At 58.3% G+C, this 18,452-nt stretch overlaps 1 protein-coding gene across 2 annotated transcripts; it reads left to right on the forward strand.

The window, feature by feature from the left end:
- The first annotated feature begins 7,313 nt into the window (after nt 1-7,313).
- Nucleotides 7,314-17,625, forward strand: Slc25a29 (solute carrier family 25 member 29). Of its 2 annotated transcripts, XM_063241420.1 has the most exons (5): nt 7,314-7,578; nt 7,781-7,929; nt 11,214-11,257; nt 15,514-15,597; nt 15,999-17,625. In XM_063241420.1, the coding sequence occupies exon 5, from the start codon at nt 16,035-16,037 to the stop codon at nt 16,719-16,721; it is 687 nt and encodes a 228-aa protein (XP_063097490.1). In that variant the 5' UTR covers nt 7,314-7,578; nt 7,781-7,929; nt 11,214-11,257; nt 15,514-15,597; nt 15,999-16,034; the 3' UTR covers nt 16,722-17,625. The 2 variants fall into 2 exon arrangements, with proteins under 2 accessions (XP_063097490.1, XP_063097489.1); XM_063241419.1 differs by lacking the exon at nt 7,781-7,929.
- Nucleotides 17,626-18,452: the final 827 nt, after the last annotated feature.

Consider the following 18,452-nt stretch of genomic DNA (forward strand, 5'->3'; position numbering starts at 1 on the left):
GCACCCCACACCTGCCACCAGCACCCCCCTTCACCCAAGATGCCCAGAGCAGCCAGGGACACATGCAGGGCGGGCAGCGGCCAGCAGCATGGGGCAGTCATGCCGCCCATCGCCAGGGGTCAGCGGCCCCAGGTCACTTCCTGCAGCTTCCGGCTGGCAGGGCAAAGGGCTGAGTGCCAGGCCCGTGGGCAGGCAGTGCAGGGAGGCTGCGGTGGGGGAGAAGGCGAGGAGCCGGACAGAGGGAGGGACAGATGGCAGGATGAGGGACCACAGCGCCGAATATAATGGCACACGCCACACTCTCAGCTACTGGGGAGGCTGAAGCAGGACAATCACCAAGAAGGCCAGCCCGGGCAGCCCAGCCAGACCGAGCCTCACAATAATACAAGAGCTGGGGTGCATGAGGGCGAAGCGCTTGCCTCGCCTGGGGGTTCTGTCTCCAGTACTGTGGGGAAGGAAAGCAAAAGTACACTTTCAGGATTCACTGTGGACACAAAAGGCCCATCAGCCATGGGTCCCCTCCCACCCCGTGGGGTCGATGACCCAGGAGGGGGCAGAGAGGCAGAGACTTCGGCCCCCGCAGGTGGTGCAGGTACACTCTCCACCTAGGCCTGGCCTGGGCTCTGGCTCTCGGCTGTGTGTCCTTGGGCCAGTGGCCTGACCTCTCTGATTCTCAAGGTCAGCCCTAACTGCACAGCGAGACCTTGTCTCAAAAAGACAAAAAAAATCAAGTTCTATCATGCACAGGTATAAATTCCTCACAATGAATGTTATCACTATGTACACCTAAAATGTACCAGTAAGCTTAATTTTTCAATTTTTTTTTTTTTTTTTTTTGAGGTACTGGGGATTGAACTCATGACCTCATGCTTGCCAGGCAAGCACTTATGCCACTGAGCTAAATCTCCAGCCCAGTAAGCTTAATTTTTAAATGAAGAATTTAAAAAGAAAAATAGGAAGTTCTCCTCTAAACCAGGCATGTTGGCACCTGTTTGTAACCCCAGTACTCAGGCGGCTGAGGCAGGAGGACCTCAACCAGGTCAAACCCCGCCTGGGCTACTAATAAACAAAAAAAAGCAGTTTCTCCACTGGGGCGGGCCCAACTCAGGAAGAGAAGGGAGCTGGCACTGTGAATCTATTATTCCCAGGCGCATCAAAGTTCACACTATCATCCAGAAGGGGTTATGTGCTCAGTGACAGAGCAGGGGGAGCCCCTCTGGGCCCCCAGGCTGCCTGGCCCTCACCAGCCCAAGCCCCGCCCCCAGGCCCAGGGTTCCCACCAGAGACTCTTTGGGCTCAGCCTCCCAGCGGCAGCAGGGACCCCAGGGCTGTCGCCTGGCCGGCTATTGCCCGGAACCGGCCTCCCAGGCCCAGAACCTGGCCACCAGGGAAGAACTCAGCAGAGCCTTGGAACCAAAGACCCAGCTCTGCTCTGGATGATGCTTTGTGCCTCAGTTTCTCTGTCTGGCAACAGCTACCTGCAGCAGCATCGGCGAGATAAGGGAAGGTCCCTGGCACTGGGTCGCAGAAGCAGACCTCAGACCCTTGACTCAGAGCCCTGCGGCTGGCTCCTTATCCCTTTCCGCTGCTTCTCACAGCATCCCCTGCTGGCCCAGCATTCCTGCTCCAGAGCCCGGAGCCAGGCATCCTCAGCTGGCCTAGGGACCCAAGTCCACTGCGAGGACCATGGGGCACAAAAGTGCTCTCTAAAGAGAGGGGTCCCGTGGCACGACCCTGTAATCCTGGCTACTCAGGAGGCTGAGGCAGGAGAGCAGCAAGTTTGAGGCCAGCCTGGGCCACTTGGCGAGGCCCTGTTTCACGGTAGCCAGGGCTGGGCTGCAGTCAGGGGTAGCCAGCTTGCCTAAGAGGCGTCCCCAAAGCTACCCAACTGACCAACCAAACCTCGCTCCAGTGGGATCATGGCACATGGGACATTAATGGCTCCAGCACAGGACGAAAGGGGCGGCAACCTAGGGCGACAGGGCTATCACTGGCTTCGCTGTGCCGTGAGTTGGCGCCCGGAGCTTCCTGTGACATCGCCCTGGGAGCCTCACATGGCCCGGGGCTGGAGGCCACACCACAGTCCCCTCCACAGGACTCCTGGGGTCCTCACAGGGCACCAGGCTTGTCCCAGAGCAGCCCAGGGTCACTGCTACCTAGAGGTGGCACTAGGTCCCCCGACAGGAAGGGACAGGAAGTCAGATTCTGCCCTTGGGGCAGGCACCAGAGAAAACCCCAAGAGTCACGAACTGGCCCCACAAGGTCCAACAGTCTGGGGACAGTTAGGAAAGGGACAGGAAGGGGGCACAGCCCCATCTACTGCCCCAGGACGATTCACAAGGCAGGCGGAGCAGCACCTGCCCGACCCAGCAGCTCTGCAGCAGCCGCCCCGTCCAGGGCCCGGGGCCCGGATGCTGCCCAACCGTGTCCTCCGCTGTCCCGGATTCAACTCGGTGCCAGGCAGCCTCCTCCCAGCCCCGTGCCAACTCTAGCTCACGGGTGCTGCGCAGCCTGGGCCAGCCCGCCCTGCCCAGGGCTCCCGCAGGGCCCGCAGGCACTGACCAGAGGCCGGGACAGCCGAAGCACTGAGGCCAGGGGTCTGAACCCTCCTGTTTTTGCAGCCTGCCGGTTCCAGTGGGCTGACCTGTATGCCACTTAGCGGAGAAGCAATGCGGCATCTACCTACCCGGCTCCCACCTGGGTGTCGCATCACCTCCTAACCTGGCCAGAGCCCCTTAGTGGACTTCCGCACTGGCAACACCCCCAGCTCTTCCCTAGTATTTGAGGTTTTACTAAATCTATACTTTTTTTTTTTTTTTTAATTTTTGTACCAGTACCAGAGATTGAACTCACGACTGCCTGCTTGCAAGGCAGGTACTTATGCCGCTGAGCTAAATCCCCAGCCCCTGCACCTGACTTCTGACACCGTAGCTCACCTGGGGACCAGATGGGGCAGATGTGGGGAGAGCCAGCCACTCACAGCAACGCCCTGGGCTCCCACTGCTTCTTCATCCCAGGGAACCTGTCCCTGTCCGGATTGGCTTTCCTGGGCCAGAGCACTGTGACCTGAGGCTGACAGCCGGACAGAGGCCTCTGGAAGCATCCCCAGCGGAGGCAGAGGCCCAAGTATCACTGGCTGGAAGTCTTTTTTTTTTTTTTTTTTTTTTTTTTTTGGCTGGAAGTCTTCAAGCTGAGTGAGATGGAGATCCTGGGGGACCTTGGACACAGTGTCCCCCGGGTCGCCCAGCCCCGAGGTCCATGAGAGAGGCCGGGTTAAGGACGAAAGCTGGGAGTGCACTAACAGATTCTTGGCTTGGCGTTATTAGCGACGGAACCAAACAGTGAAGAATCACATTTCCGCCAGACATGGTGGTGCACATCTGTAATCCCAGCACTTTGGAGGCTGAGGCAGGAAGATCGTTGTGGGTTCAAGACCAGCCAGAGGTGCAAAGTGAGCTCAAGGCCAGACTGAACTGCATACAGACCCTGTCTCAAAAAGACAAAAAAAAAAAAAAAAAAAAAAAAAAAAATTTATATTTTACTTTTGTTGGCTTCCTGCAAACTAAATTGTTGAATAACTTGTTAATCCACTCATCAGTTAATCAGTGACTAAAACTACCCAGATTTTTTTGTCTTCTTGAGGCAGGGCTTAACCATGCAGTTCAGGCTGGCCTGGAACTCACTTTGTAGCCCAGACTCTCATCAAAGGTGCAGTGATCCTCCTGCCTCAGCCTAAGTGCTGGGATGATGGGCGTGCACCACCACACAGGTGCAGTGATTTCTTAACTGAAAAGGAAGAGAGACAACATTCTAAAAATATTGTCTAATAATTTAGCTGAAGTGCTAAAGTATATGTCAAGCAATTAAAGTGAATTTGAGAATACCAGTAGGACATATTTTTCAAGCAACATTAGTAATTTCTTAACTTGCAAATCTCTTATTTTAGGAGTTTAAATAGTTTCACTTTGTTGCTGAGAGTTGCCTTCTTGCACCACATAGATGCCTTGCGTTTTTTTTTTTTTTTTTTGACCAGGGATCAAACGCCCAACCTCCTGCTTGCCAGGCAGGTGCTTTGCCCTGAGCTATATCCCTGCCCTAATATGCAAGTTTTTACTGCGTTTGTGAATTTGATCAAGCAACTGATGGACATACTATTTGTACTAAGAAGTAACTGGACCCAAAACACCTTTTATACTTGCCAAGGTTTTTTTTTTTTTTTTTTTTTTTTAACTATCTTAAAGGTGTTTTGGCCATAATTCTAAACAAATTAAACTGTGTTAAAACATATTTTTGGGTACTCTGTTCATGTATCTTTCTTGCTCTGAAGTTCTGAAGGCTTATTTAAATGTCATGCTATAGAATATTTTAGAAAAGAAATAACTTTGGTCTTTCTTTCTGTCCTTTAGAGACAGGGTTATACTGTGCAGTACAGGCTGACTTTGAAATCTAAGTGATCGTCCTGCTTCAGCCTCCTGACTCCTGGGATTACAGATGTGCACCACCATGTCCCGCCTTAACGACTCAGCACCAGCTTCTTACACGTCACTGAAGGCTTTGGTAAGGAATAAGAGTACACATAATGGAAACATCGATGGAATTGTCAGGGCGTGGTGTTGCACACGTGGGACCCCAGCACTGGGGAGGCTGAGGCATGAGGATCACCGTCAATTTTGAGGCCAGTGTGGGCTACACAGTGAGTTCAAGGCCAGTCTGAACTAAGAATAAAGAAACTTTGAAAGTTTCTTCCTATAAAATAATCTCTAAACCTAAATTAGGTATGAAAGGTCAGTATTAATGTTGGATTTTTGTGTTTGATATTTGTTTGAATTTTCAAGAAGCGATAAAACATTTATCAACATGATTTTGCAAAAAATAAATCTTAAAGTACTAAAACAAACAAAATGCAAGCAGGCTGAGTGACACACACTTATAATCCCAGCACTCGGGAGGCCGAGGCCGAGGCAGGAAGACCACTGCGAATTGGAGGTGAGAACTTCGGTCCCCAGCCCCTAACACCTCTGATCTGGGCTGTTTCCCCCTCAGATGATGCAGCTGCCCGGGGACCCTTGTCCGGCTCCATCCTCAATGTCTGCAGGTGACATCTGTGGCCAAGGTGGCAGGAATAACAGGCCTCCCCTCCCTCCAGCCCTGGGCCCCACACTCCCAGCCATGCCTCATCCCTGTATAGTTCAGGGTTCATGCAGCCCAACAAGAGGATCCATTTCTGCTGTTTTTATTTCTTTTTTTTTTTTTTTTGTCTTTTTCCTTTTTATCGGTACCGGGGATCGAACTCACGACTGCCTGCTTGCAAGGCAGGCGCTTATGCCGCTGAGCTAAATCCCCAGCCTCTGCTGTTTTTATTTCTAAAAATACATTTCAGAAAAACTGGAACCATATGGCGGGGAGACATACCCTAAAGCCATCACCATCAGGATGTGGATAGGGCACCAAGAACTGGCACAGGGAACAGTCAGGGACACCCCAGGAGGTGGAGCTGTCCAAGCATGTTGGGGAAAGTTCCCAGGGAGGGGAAGCAGCAGTGCAAAGGTCCGGGGGTAGGTGCAGGGCTGCAGCATGGGACTGGAGCAGCCAGGGGCTGGGCTGACAGCCAATCCTGCTCACGTCACAGGTTCCAGGAGACAGAGCAGCACCTTGCTTTTCCTGTTTGTTGTCTTAAGAAATCATGAAAAACACTCCAGAATAAACATATTCTTCCTTCCTCATGACTGGCGGGCCTTGGCAACAGACCCTCCCCACCTGCTGCTCTGGTCCTGGGGCTCAGGTCCTGAAAGGCCGGGTCCTCAGCGCTGGCCAAATCCCGCAGGCAGCGTCCCTAAGGCTGGGAGCCCAGGAGAGGATATCATGTGCTGTAACGGTATCCCCAGGAAATGCAGTGGACCAGTGATGTCACAACAGAGGCTGGGGACACGCAGGTGGTGTCAACTCCATTTCCTGCTGGTCTCTTCCCAACCACTGCCCCAGACGCAAGGACTGGTGGCTAACTTGTCCCCAGCAGTGGGCTCGGGAGGCTTGTAATTCCAGCATTCTGAAGGATGACAGGAGGACTGGACATCAGAGCCCTGGAGCCACCCCCAGGGGCGGGATGTGCCAACAGGCTGTCCTCCATCCCCTGGGTCTTCTCAGTTGTTAAAACAGCAGCCTCATCATGCACTTGTTTCTCCTCATAAGTCTCCAAGGTCAGGCACAGATGCAGGGACTGCTATGACAGCCACAGGCCACGGGCTGCCCAGTTTCACACCACGGCCCCAGAGTGTCCAGCCTGAGGAACCTCGCCAAGGCAGAGGTGCCCAGCTGGGCCTGGCCGGCGACATTCAAACCCAGGCCTCCAGACCCCTAGTTCAGGGCCCGGCTGGGATCACGAGCACTGGACTGGGAGTCAGCAGCCCTGGGGTTGGGTCTCTGGCCTTGCATTCAGACTCTAGGGCAGTCAACCACCGCGACGAAATGGACAAGCAGCGACCTATGTCACCTGGTCGCCAACGCACACAACTTTTGAAACTAGATACAAATTCTGTGACCCGGGCTACCTGGCAGGCCCTGAAGGGGGAGGAGGACTCCAGCCTAAGGCCACCATCCAACTCGCATCAATAAAACTCGCCCAGGCAGGGATGTAGCTCAGCAGCATGGCGCCTGCCCCGCAAGTGCGAGGTTCTGAGTTCGATTCCCAGTGCCAAAAAATAAGGGCCCTGGGCCAGGCCGACGGCCACCTCCAGACGGCTGGGCAGGGGGCAGTCATCAACTAGAGCTGTCGCGAGGCCCAGGGGCCACTGTGACTCAGAACCAGCCCTCGCCCACCCACCGGCGTGGGAGCCACATGCCCACGGCGACCCACGCTCGCCTGCCCGGAAGCCCGCCGGTTTAGGACCCCAAGTCTGTCCCCTCGGGCGCCCCGCATCGGGCCGGCCACGCCGCAGCTGGCGCCGGACTGGGAGCTCCCTCTCTCCACCATCTTCCGCGGCTCCCGCGGGCCCGAGGTCCCGGCGGCCCCCTCGCAGCATCTGCGTCCAAGTTCGCTCCTGTCCCCGCCCTGCCCGCACCCCGCGCCCCGCGCCTTGCGCTCCGCATGGCGCCTCCGGCCGCCCGGGCTCTGCGGCCGCACTTCTGGCTCCGAGCGGCGGACGGGCGGGCGCACCAAGCTCACTCTTTGTCTACAGCGCCGCGGAGTCCCCGCCCGCCACGTTCCCGGCCCCGCCCACAAGAGGCTTCCAGCCAATGAGACGCGGCTCCAGAACGCGGAGCGCTGGGCGTTGTCTGAATCTCGGGGTCCGATTGGCTGTGCTCTGCGCCCCGCTTAAGGGCGGAGCCGGGGCGGGGCGCGCGGCCCGAGGTGCAGGACCCGCGGGCCGGCCTGGGAGCGGGCACCGCGGACGTGGAGTCACCACCGAGCACAGTCCCCGATCCAGCTGTCCCGCGCCGCGCCACAAGGCGTCGGTCAGGCCGAACTTCACCACCGCCAGCGGGGCCCTGACGGCGAGCAGCGGGCGCGGGGCCGGAGCTGAGGAGGCGGCTCGCTGGGCCGAGCCATGGCCCTCGACTTCCTGGCGGGCTGTGCCGGGGGTAAGGAGCGCGGTGTGGGCCGGGCGCGGGGTCCGATCACTGCCGGCTGGGCACGGTGCACGCCCCCGCCTCCGGTGTCCGCACTGACATCAGTCCAGGCCGGACGGGAAGCTTGGGATGACACTGGGACACCTGGCCCGATGCCCCAAGTCCCTCCTATGCCTTACAGCTGGGGGCTGACCTGACGTGTCCTGTCCCGCAGCTGTCTGGGCACCTGGCGATCCTCAGGCGTCCCCATCCTGAGCTTGGGAGAAGACAAGGGCGGCTGCCCGAGTGGGCGGACACGCCACGTGGGCTAGCGGTGTGAGCATCTTCTGTTCCCGGGCCTCCCCCAGCTGTGCCTCCAGGGACGTGAGTGCAGGGCGGCCAAATCTGCATGTGGCCCAGCAGTGGCGTGGACAGTGGCATGGGTGGGGCGTGGCACTTACCTGTGGGACCGTACTTTCTCTGTTTTCCCCTGGAGAGCCACCTTATTCAATACGCATTAATAGAGAGCTGAATGTGACCGTCGGGTGTGCAGGACTAGTGGCCGCAGAGGTGGCAGGAATGGTGACCTGTCACCGTGACCAGGCCTGTCCATCTCCGAGGCCGTTGGCTTCTCTCCTTCTGCCCACCCTGTTTGTTCTCCACCTTTCATCGGCTGTGTTTGACTGTGACCCGGCCCTCAGCTGCAGGTGGCAGGGCCCTTGGGAGAAGAGCAAGAGCACTCCTTTGGGCTTGTCACCTCCCAGGCAGGGGATGAAGGCTGGGCAGCTGGCCAGCCAGCGCAGCCATGTGTGCTGAGGGGTTTAAGAATTTCCCAAGCTGCTACCCGCTCCGGCTTCTGAACCCAAGGGACGGGGAGAGTGAAAGCCCAGAGCTAAGGCCAAGCTTTGGTGGATTTCTCCCCAGGGCTGGGTGTGTGGAGAGCCAGGAAGGGGCCTGCTTTCTGTGGGTCCATCACCATCACCCCCATGGTGAGGCCTCAGTGGGCCCTTCTGCATCCCCTTGGGAAGTATGGTTTCCCCACCACCCCCAGGCAGGGCTCCTTTGGATTAGAGGCCCCCATCTCCAGGCTATTCTGCCCCTCCCAGGGCTGGAGCTATGCTCTGGAAGTCCTGCCTGGAATGTCCACACCCCCTGTACCCCAGCACCACCAGGTCCTGCCCCAGCATTAGGGGTGAGGAAGGTACACACTGTGGCTGTGACCCAGGTCCTCCACCCAGCCCCGCAGGCCCTGATCCTGTGTCAGGCCTGGGTGAGTGGTGCCTGCCTGCATCACAGCTGGGTGGGTGCTGGTCAGAGCTTTGCAGGGATGAGGGTGAAAGTCCCTGTGGCTAGGTCTCAGGGGACTGGTGCAAGGTCATACTATGCTCCTGGGTGGGGGAAGGACAGGACCTTGGGGGATGGCAAAGCCCACAGTGACCTGGCCTGCCTGCTGGCCTAGCCTACACCTGCTGCTTGGAACAGGGCTGGCAGTCACCCACCAGGGCAGCTGGACCCTCTTGTCCAGGCTGCTCCCTGAAGGATCAGGGTCGGATGTTGGGGGAGCCTCTCCTGCTGGCTTCTGGTTCAGAGCAGATGTTCCCAGGTGGCCTTGTTCCCTTGGGAGCCCTCTAACTGGCTGGCGAAGGGGATGTGCTGCATGGGGGGCTCAGCTCCCACTGAGGATACCAACAGAGGGCAGAAAGTGAATATACAAGAGCCTGTATACCAGCACCGAGGAGGCTGAGGCAGGAGGATCGCAGGGAGTACAAGGCCAGCTTGTCTCAAAGAACAAAAACAAAACAAAAAAGGCATTCTAGAACCAGGACTTGCAGATTCTAAACAGTCAACGGCGCAGCTAAATAGTAGAGAATTAGCTTAGCAAGCTCAAGGCCCTGTATTCTATCCCCCCCACACACACACTGGAAATGGCTAAACAGAAAACTCCACACAGGAAGTGATGAGGAGGGTGGGCTGCAAAGGGCGAAGCAAAGTGCATCCCAGAAGACAGGAAGCAGACGGAAAGCAGAAGAAAAGGGGCCCGGAGAGAGCAGGACTGGAGCTGGGGAATCTGGTGAATGGAAATTTCCCAGCTCAGAGAGATCCAGACTGCAGGGCCAGGTGGAGGTGGAGTCAGGGCAGGGTTAGAGGAAAAGACACCTGCAGCATCCCTGGTGACGTTCCCGAAACCCACAGATGGGATCGAAGGCTGAGTTCTTGCCAAAGAAACACGAGCTGCCTGGCACACAGTACCCGGAATCCTGGAGGAGCAAAAGGCCACTCTGTCCCATTAAGAAATCTGTCCTGCAGGAAGGGAAGGTCCAGCCAGCGGTGGGTGATCGGAGCAGAGACCGAGAGGGGAGGAGAGGGACAGCGTGACCTTGGAGCTTCACGTGGTCCCAAGAAGGCCAGGCCAAGGGACAGAGAGTAGTCTGGGTGGTGGCCAGTCGGGATTAGAGGGTCAAGAAGAAAAGCCCTTTGTGAGCTCACAAATTTGAAAAGCAGAAAGAGGATAAGCAGTCATTTGCCTGAACCTGCGCACATGCGGGAAGCAAAAGGGGTAAAATAAATCACGAGAAACGAGACAGCGTCAGCCAGCTCTCTCATTGGTTTCCGTGAAATCCGAAACTGCTTCAGACTAAAGGCTGGGGACAAAAGCCAGCTGTAGATGTTTCCAGGAAACCTCTAAAACTAGGAAAGATTCAGAACTGAGAGTTGGACAGAACTCAACGGGCGTGGTAGCACAGGACTGTGATCGCAGCCCTGGGGAGGCTGAAGCAGGAAGATGGACAAGGGGAGGGGGGCAGTGTCCAAGGCCATCCTGGACCACAGAGCAGGAGCCTGTCTCAAAAAACAAAAGGCCCGAGATGCAGCCCCCACACCCCACGGGGCTTCTCGCACTCTGGGTAAGCGCTGTACCATGGAGCAGCACGCCCAGCCCAGAGAAGAATTTGGGGAGATGCACACAGGAAGTTGTAGGGAGGGGAGCCCAGGGCCCCCACCAGTCATGGACCTCTCTGAGCCTCAGTTTCTCTTTCTGTGACGTGGGATAGCAAGCCTGTGGTGGCACAAGTATTTACAGCCACGTTCACGTCCTCTGCCACACGCAGGACCCCAAGAAGTATTCGTGAGCTGCTCAGAAGCCCAGTCGAAGCTCTGTCCTTCCAAGGAGGCTGGGTATTGGCAGGCTCCGGACTGATAAGTAACCAGGCATGACTGGGGAGTCACCAGATGCCTCCCTGGGCGCAAGGCAGCTCCCCCTCCTGATCCAGGGGAGGTGCCGGCCACCACTTAGCACGCTAAGCCTCGGCACTGGCCGAGCGCCGCCTGGGGCCCAGTGGCTGGAGATCTCCGGGCCATCCTGCGTTAGAGCAGTGGGCACCCTGAAACACTGTGGGCATCCTGTCCAGGGTGACCTCTGGGGTCAGCCACCCCAAGCCCAGTGAGCTGTGGAGCTGGAAGGGGTGGACAGCAGGCGGGAGGTGGGTGGGTGCCAGCTTGTCCTTGGGACACCTACCCCATTGGAATGAGGACTGCAAGGACTTGGGGTGCCCGGAGCACAGCAGGGCCGTGGTCAGTGTCCCCTCCCCCAGCAGTCCTTGCCGGAACTCCACGTGTAGTCTAGCCGGGTTCTGGGGTGTTTGGTCACAAGTGCCCCTTCCTTCCTGCAGGCGTGGCGGGCGTGCTCGTGGGACACCCATTCGACACGGTCAAGGTGAGTCACTGCCACGGACACAAAGACGCTGGAGAGGCCTGTGGGGCTCAAGGCGAGAGGTCACCCCGAGGGGTCATACCGGAATGGAGTAGGACTTCCCCCAGCTCATCCTGAGGCCTCCCTGCTGCACTCGAGGCACTGCAGGGCAGGTTCCTTCCTGGCCAGCTCGGACACCCACACTGCCCTGGTCCATAGCGGCCGTGGCCCCTGTCCTGAAAGACGGGAAAGCTTGGAGAGGAAACCCAACCCATGGACACGGAGAAACCAAAATCCTTGGTGCTTTCTGTTAACGTGATCTTCATAGCACAATTATTTTCTTTGTTTATTGTTTCTTCTTGTTCTAGTGATTGAACCCTGAGCCACATGCCCAGCTCTTTAAAAAAAAAATTTTTTTTTTTTTTTAATTTTGAGGCAGGATCTTAGTTGCTAAATTTGCTGAGCTCAAACTTTGAATTCTTCGCTTCCCAGAGTTCCTGGGATTACAGGTTGCACCACCACACCTGGCTTGATTTTCTTGAGTGAGAAACAGTGTTTCTAAGGCTTGTGGCACCTCCGAGGTGCCCACAGCTAATGACATGTGGGACACCTCCCACATGAGGCCTGACGTGGGGAATGACGGCCTGAGGGCAGGTGTTCAGGCAGCCACTTCTTCCCCATGTGGCCCAGTCTTGATAAACCAGAGTTCCAGGTTGTCACACACCCAGAAGAACAGCCAGAAAGTGCCACACCAGTTCCCAAGGCATCTGGGCTTCCATGCTCCAGGCAGCCGAGCTGGACCTGGCAGCGCCATAGTCCTGGGAATCGGGCCACACCTTCTGGACTCGCTGCCCATGGCACTGGGCCCCTCTTCCTGCTGCCTGGCCAGAGCTGGGGGAGGCACGCAGTGCTCTTTGGAGCTGGCTGAGCAGAACCTCCTGTCGCCTCCTTTCTCCAGCAAACTGGTGTGTGCTGGCACAGAACTGAACTTGTGAGTGTGGCCTGGGAGCCCTTCCAGTGCGGGCTGAGGGCCCGGCCTTATGTGCTGGCTTTGACCTTAAAAAGTGCTGTCCCTGGTCCAGGCTGTGTCAGACCGTGGGTCACTCACTTTCCTCTGGGCTAAGAGGTCCTCATGCGTGACAGGAGGGATCAGGTGGGCGGTGCAGGCCTGGTGCTGTCCTGCACACCCAGGGGCATTTGTGCCGCAAGTTCCAAGAGCACAGCTTCCTTGTGGATCCAGAAGAGCCTGCCAGGCCAGGCCCACATGGTGCCTAGGCGGCCGCCTGGGAACAGCCCTGGACTGCGGCAGCGCAGCGGCAGTGAATGGCAGGTTGAGGTCTTGAGTTTCTAGTGCTGAGCAGCTGCTTCCAGACAGAACTTCCTTCCCCTTCCCCCCCTCCTCCTCCCCTCCCCTCCCCTCCCTCCTCCCTCTCCTCTCCTCCATTCCTCTCCCCCTTCCCTCTCCTCCCCTCCCCTTCCCCCCCCTCCTCCTCCCCTCCCCTCCCTCCTCCCTCTCCTCTCCTCCATTCCTCTCCCCCTTCCCTCTCCTCCCCTCCCCTCCCCTTCCCCTCTCCTCCCCTCCCCTTCCCCTCCCCTCCCCTTCCCCTCTCCTACCCTCCCCTTCCCCTCTCCTCCCCTCCCCTTCCCCTCTCCTCCTGTCCCCCTCCTCCTCCCCTCCCCTCCCCTCCCTCCTCCCTCTCCTCTCCTCCATTCCTCTCCCCCTTCCCTCTCCTCCCCTGCCCTCCCCTTCCCCTCTCCTCCCCTCCCCTTCCCCCCCTCCTCCTCCCCTCCCCTCCCCTCCCTCCTCCCTCTCCTCTCCTCCATTCCTCTCCCCCTTCCCTCTCCTCCCCTGCCCTCCCCTTTCCCTCTCCACCCCTCCCCTTCCCCTCTCCTCCCCTCCCCTTCCCCTCTCCTCCTGTCCCCCTCCTCCTCCCCTCCCCTCCCCTCCCTCCTCCCTCTCCTCTCCTCCATTCCTCTCCCCCTTCCCTCTCCTCCCCTGCCCTCCCCTTCCCCTCTCCTCCCCTCCCCTTCCCCTCTCCTCCCCTCCCCTTCCCCTCTCCTCCTGTCCCCCTCCCCTCCCCTCCCCTTCCCTCCTCCTGCTCTCTCCTCATTTCCCCATTTGTCCTCCTCCCCTCCTTTCCCATCCCCCTCCCCCTCAGCTGGCAGAGGGCAGGCCTTGCCAAGTTGTGACATTACTGGACCTGGCCCCCTCCTGCACTCCTGACAGACTGGGGACACTTGTCCTGGCCCCAAGCAATTCTGAGCCGCTGCCCTGTGCCCGAGAGCCCCACCCTGAGGGGACCATGAGAAGTCTATACCTCTTCCTGCTGGTTGGTTTTGCCACTGGGTCATGGGCATTACGCATAGGCAGCACCGACTTAAAGCTGAGCTTTATTTTTTTGTACTGAGAATGGAACTCAGGACCTCGAACTTGCCAGCCAGGTGCTTTGCAGCTGAGCCACATCCCCAGCCCAAAGCTGAGATTTTTATTAAGGGGAGCAGCCCTTGCCCAGGAATTGCCCCCACTGTCACAGGGGCCCGTCTTGGTGTCTCTTCACTTGGTTTAATGCAGCTGTCACCTGTGACCGTACAGCTGTTACTCATGTCCAATAGCAAAGTTAATCATTCTCATTTGAAAAAAACTTGGAAGCCAGGTGTGGATACCCACACCTCTAATCCCAGCACTCTGGGAGGTGGAGGCAGGAGGATTCCAAGGTTGAGCCCAGCCTAGGCAGCTTAGTGATTTAGTGAAAGCCTGTCTCAAAATTTAAAAAAAGTAGTATAAATTATTATTATTATTTTTTTGTCTTTTCCCTTTTTATCAGTACCGGGGATCGAACTCACGACTGCCTGCTTGCAAGTCAGGTGCTTATGCCGCTGAGCTAAATCCCCAGCCCCGTATAAATTATTTTTTAAAAACTTAAAAAAAAAAAAGGCCTTTAGCAGGAAGGCACAGTGGTGCATTCCTATAATCCCAGAACTCAGATAACTGAGGCAGAAGGATCACCATGAGTCCAAGACCAGCCTGGAAAGCCGGGCATGGTGGCGCATTCCTGTAGTCCTAGCACGTGGGAGGCTGAGGCAGGAGAATTGTTGGAAAGTTTGAGACCAGCCTGGGCTACAAAGTGACCCAAGGCCAGCCTGAACCACATAGGGAGGGCCTGTCTCAAAAAGACAAAAAAAAAAAAAAAAACCCAGCCTGGCCCCGTGGTGAGTCCAAGGCCAGTTTGAAGTGCACGGTGAGGCACTGTCCCAAAACACAAAATCAAAATTTTTAACAATAACAGACTAAGAAGAGAAAAGCATCTTGGTCCCTCTTTTTCCCAAGCCTCAGAGAGAAGTGGCTACAAGCTGGACCCTCTCTATTCCTGGCTTTCCGCAGGGTGGGCCCCGCGTCAATATATACTATATACTGAGATCTTGTCTCAAAAACCAAATTTTGCTTTTTTAGGGGTGCATTTGCTGATGGAAGGCCCGCCTGTTCTGGTGGAAGGAACAGGGTGTGGCTTCAGCTGCCCCTGGGGACAACGTAGTCCCTCTGACCCGCTGTCTTCCCATCTGGGCAGAGGGCCCTAAGCCGTGATCACCATGAAGCTGTTGGGTCCCAGGTCCCAAGGGAGTTCAGCCCCAGGCCTGGCTGCAGTCTCAGTCACTTCTGAGCCAGAACCAGGGGACCAGCTCCCAGGGGGCAAGGTGACCCAGTTTCCCTGCCCACACCCAGGTTCAGAAACCGTCTGCCCAAGATGCAGGGCCCGACATCCAATGCAGATAAGCTCAGCACCAACAAAGAACCTGTGACCCAGGCTCATGAGGCCACCATGGCACTCTGTCACCACTCCGCTCATGACCCAGACCTTCATGAGCAGGGGCTGCCGTCAGGACTCCAGCAGGACTGGCAGGAGTCCTTTGCCCTGGTGCCCCCCCCCCAGGACTCCCATCAATGAGGGACACAGAGGGAGCCCTGTGGCCATTGGTTGGGACATGAGCCACCGAATGGGGGACAGGTGGCCCTGACAGGATCTTCTGTGGCCCACTGCAGCACGCTGTGGGTTAGTGATGACTCGACCCATCTGAGAGAGTTCTGTTTTGTTTTGACACAGTCTCACTGTGTAGGCCAGGCTGGCTTCAGACTCATGGCAGTTGTCCTGCCTCAGCCTCTCCAGAGTGCTGGGATCCCAGGCGTGTGCCATCACACCTAGCTCCGGTTAAGACTTTGGGGTCCGCAGGGCCCTGGCAGCTGTTCCCGGGCAGCCCCCACCCTCACCCACCTGTGCTTGCAGGTGCGGCTGCAGGTGCAGAGCGAGGAGAAGCCGCAGTACCGGGGGACACTGCACTGCTTCCAGTCTATCATCAGACAGGAGAGCGTGAGTGGCTTCGGGGGTGGGGGGCAGGGGGGGGTAGACCAGGCTGGGGCTGACCAGAGGGGCTGGGGACTTAGGCGTGCGTGCTAGTGAGCACCTGGGACTGTCACATCCAGGACCGTGACTCCAACGAAACTATGCTTGAGCAGGGCCACAGAGGGCCACGCTCATAACCCCAGCACTCCTGGAGGCCAAGGCAGGAGGATCACAAGTTCAGGCTCAAGGCCAGAGCCTGTAGCTCAGAGGCAGCGTGCCCCAAGTTCAGTCCCCAGGAACAGGCGTGTGTGTGTGTGTGTGTGTGTGTGTGTGTGTGTGTGTGTGCATGTGCACGCACGCACATTCAGTCATCGCGGGCGCCAGGGCGTGGTGGGGACAGGGCGCTGACTGCATCTCTGTCTCCGCAGGTGCTGGGCCTGTACAAGGGCCTGGGCCCGCCGCTCATGGGGCTCACCTTCATCAACGCGCTGGTGTTCGGGGTGCAGGGCAATGCGCTGCGGGCGCTCGGCCGCGACTCCCCGTGGAACCAGTTTGTGGCAGGCGCGGCAGCGGGCGCCATCCAGTGCGTGATCTGCTGCCCCATGGAGCTGGCCAAGACACGGCTGCAGCTGCAGGGCGCGGGAGCGGCGCGCGAGTACCGGGGCGCGCTGCACTGCCTGGCGCAGATCTACCGGCTTGAGGGCCTGCGCGGCGTGAACCGGGGCATGGTGTCCACGCTGCTGCGCGAGACGCCCAGCTTCGGCGTCTACTTCCTGGCCTACGACGTGCTCACGCGGGGCCTGGGCTGTGAGCCGGGTGCGCGCCTGCTGGTGCCCAAGCTATTGCTGGCAGGCGGCGCGGCGGGCATGCTGTCCTGGCTGTCCATCTACCCCATGGACGTGGTCAAGTCGCGGCTGCAAGCGGACGGTGTGCGCGGCATCCAGCGCTACCGCGGCATCGTGGACTGTGCGCGGCAGAGCTTCGAGGCTGAGGGCTGGCGCGTGTTCACCCGCGGCCTGGCGTCCACGCTGCTGCGCGCCTTCCCGGTCAACGCCGCCACCTTCGCCACCGTCACCGTGGTGCTCACTTATGCACGTGGCCCAGAGGCCCGACCCGAGGGCCCCGCGCTGGCCCAGCCGTCCAGCTTGTGACGGCCCCATCCCCTTGGCAGCAGCTGGACACTGACGTGGCGTGGCCCCACAGCCCTTTCTCCCTCCTGGATGTGGGGAGCCGCTGTGACCACTCGGGTGACTGAGGCCTCTGAGTGCTCAGCTGTGAGTGGTGACCGCTCGCCCTGACGGTCGGAGCCGCCCTGTGTGCGCCCAGCACTGGGCTTGCAGCTGTTTCCCTCAGGATCTTCCGAAATCAGCTGTGCCTCCAGCCCAGGCCCAGCCCCTCAAGGACCCGTCCCACCCAGATACTGCAGTCCCCCACACCAACCAGCTGGTGGATACCACAGCTCTCACCCCCATCCTGCTGGACACTCCAGCCCCCACCATGCATCTGGACACTGCAGCCCCCCTCCTGACAAGGCCAGACACTCCTGTCCCGCCCCTGCAGGCCCTGGTCATCCCCTTTGCTCTTGCCTGGCAGGCTGCCCATGCCTCGCCAGCTCCCGGCCTCTGCCACGTGTGGCACCAGGAAGGCTTCTTGGCCACGCCTGGCACTGCAGAACCAGAAGCTTTTCATGTGGCGCTGCCTGGCGGAACCCAGCTATCTTGGCTCTGGGGCTGGTGGCCAGGGCCTGGGCTAGACTGCAATGGCTGAGATTGAGGCCCTGGCAGTTAAGCTGTGACACTGTGGTGGCCTCAGCTGCTCACCTCTAAAGCAGGAGTGTGGCTAGCTGACGTCTGGGTTGCCGGGGCCTACACAGCAGCATGGGTCCCCCCAGGAGTCTCTCCAGACCTGGAGCTCGGGTGTGGCCGGTTCAGGCCCCTGGGGACATGGGACAGGCAGGCCCAGGAGGTGACTTCTGCTGGGCAAGGACAAGTCTACACTCCTGGGTGTCTCTGCCGTAGGGAAGCCACCCAAGAATAAAGCATTGATGTTCTGTAAGTGCGTGGCAGTCCCTGGTCCCTCAAGCACTGCAAGGGGTACGGGGGTGGCTCGGGGCTGCCTGCCTGACTCTGAATCTGTTGCTGCCTCGGTCTGAGGCAAAGGCACCCCAGAGTGAGGCACAGACATGGGACTAGGAGTGTCCCTGGGATGTCACCGGCCATAAAGGAAGGGTATGTCGAGGACCGTGGGGAAGGGGCAGGTTCTAACCCTGGATCCTGGAGTCCAGTGGGCTTCATGGGAGAGGGCGACTCTGCCTCCCCAATCCCTGCAGGTCCTGCAGGCCGTGCCCCACAGGGAACCAAGACCCCTGGCCCCAGCAATCCTGGGCCATTGAGGCCCCCGCCCGCACCACCCCAGTGCCAGCCAGTGACATTGGTCTGGTCACAGTATCTAGGCCCAGGAGGCCAGAAGGGGTGGCTGCAAGGAAGGGGATAGAGGAAACCCCTTCCTTGGCTGTCTCAGCAGGGTGGTCTGGGCAGAGCCTGTGGTCATGGGGTCCCCATCACTCCTTCCCAGGAGCTGGCCCCCACCCTGCCCCTGGCCATCCTGTGGCTCACGTCCTAGGAGCAGTGCACAGGCAGCCCCGTGGAAGTGGGGGAGGGGACAAGGAATGACTTGGGGTGCCCTTTGCTGCTTCCCAACTCAGTGACTTCGTGTGGCAGCTCAAAACTGGCCCCCAGGGAGGGCAGCAGGAATGGGCAGATGCTACAAAGCAGGGCCCCTTGCCATCACCAAGTACTGACCACCAAGCATATAAATGGTATGGACAGCAGTGTTATCTTATTTTTTTTTTTTTTTTTTTACTTTTCATTTTTTCCCCAGTT

The sequence above is a fragment of the Cavia porcellus genome, unplaced genomic scaffold, assembly GCF_034190915.1.
Source record: "Cavia porcellus strain 051 isolate PalLab524CR breed Dunkin Hartley unplaced genomic scaffold, mCavPor4.1 scaffold_31, whole genome shotgun sequence".
In the NCBI taxonomy this organism is placed as follows: domain Eukaryota; kingdom Metazoa; phylum Chordata; class Mammalia; order Rodentia; family Caviidae; genus Cavia; species Cavia porcellus.

Excerpts from the sequence above, each read along its gene's own strand:
- Slc25a29 (XM_063241419.1), top strand. The coding sequence starts at position 7,545 with ATGGCCCTCGACTTCCTGGCGGGCTGTGCCGGGG. Across the intron at positions 11,258-15,513 it reads ACCCATTCGACACGGTCAAG|GTGCGGCTGCAGGTGCAGAG; the intron begins GTGAGTCACTGC and ends CTGTGCTTGCAG. Across the intron at positions 15,598-15,998 it reads CTATCATCAGACAGGAGAGC|GTGCTGGGCCTGTACAAGGG; the intron begins GTGAGTGGCTTC and ends CTGTCTCCGCAG.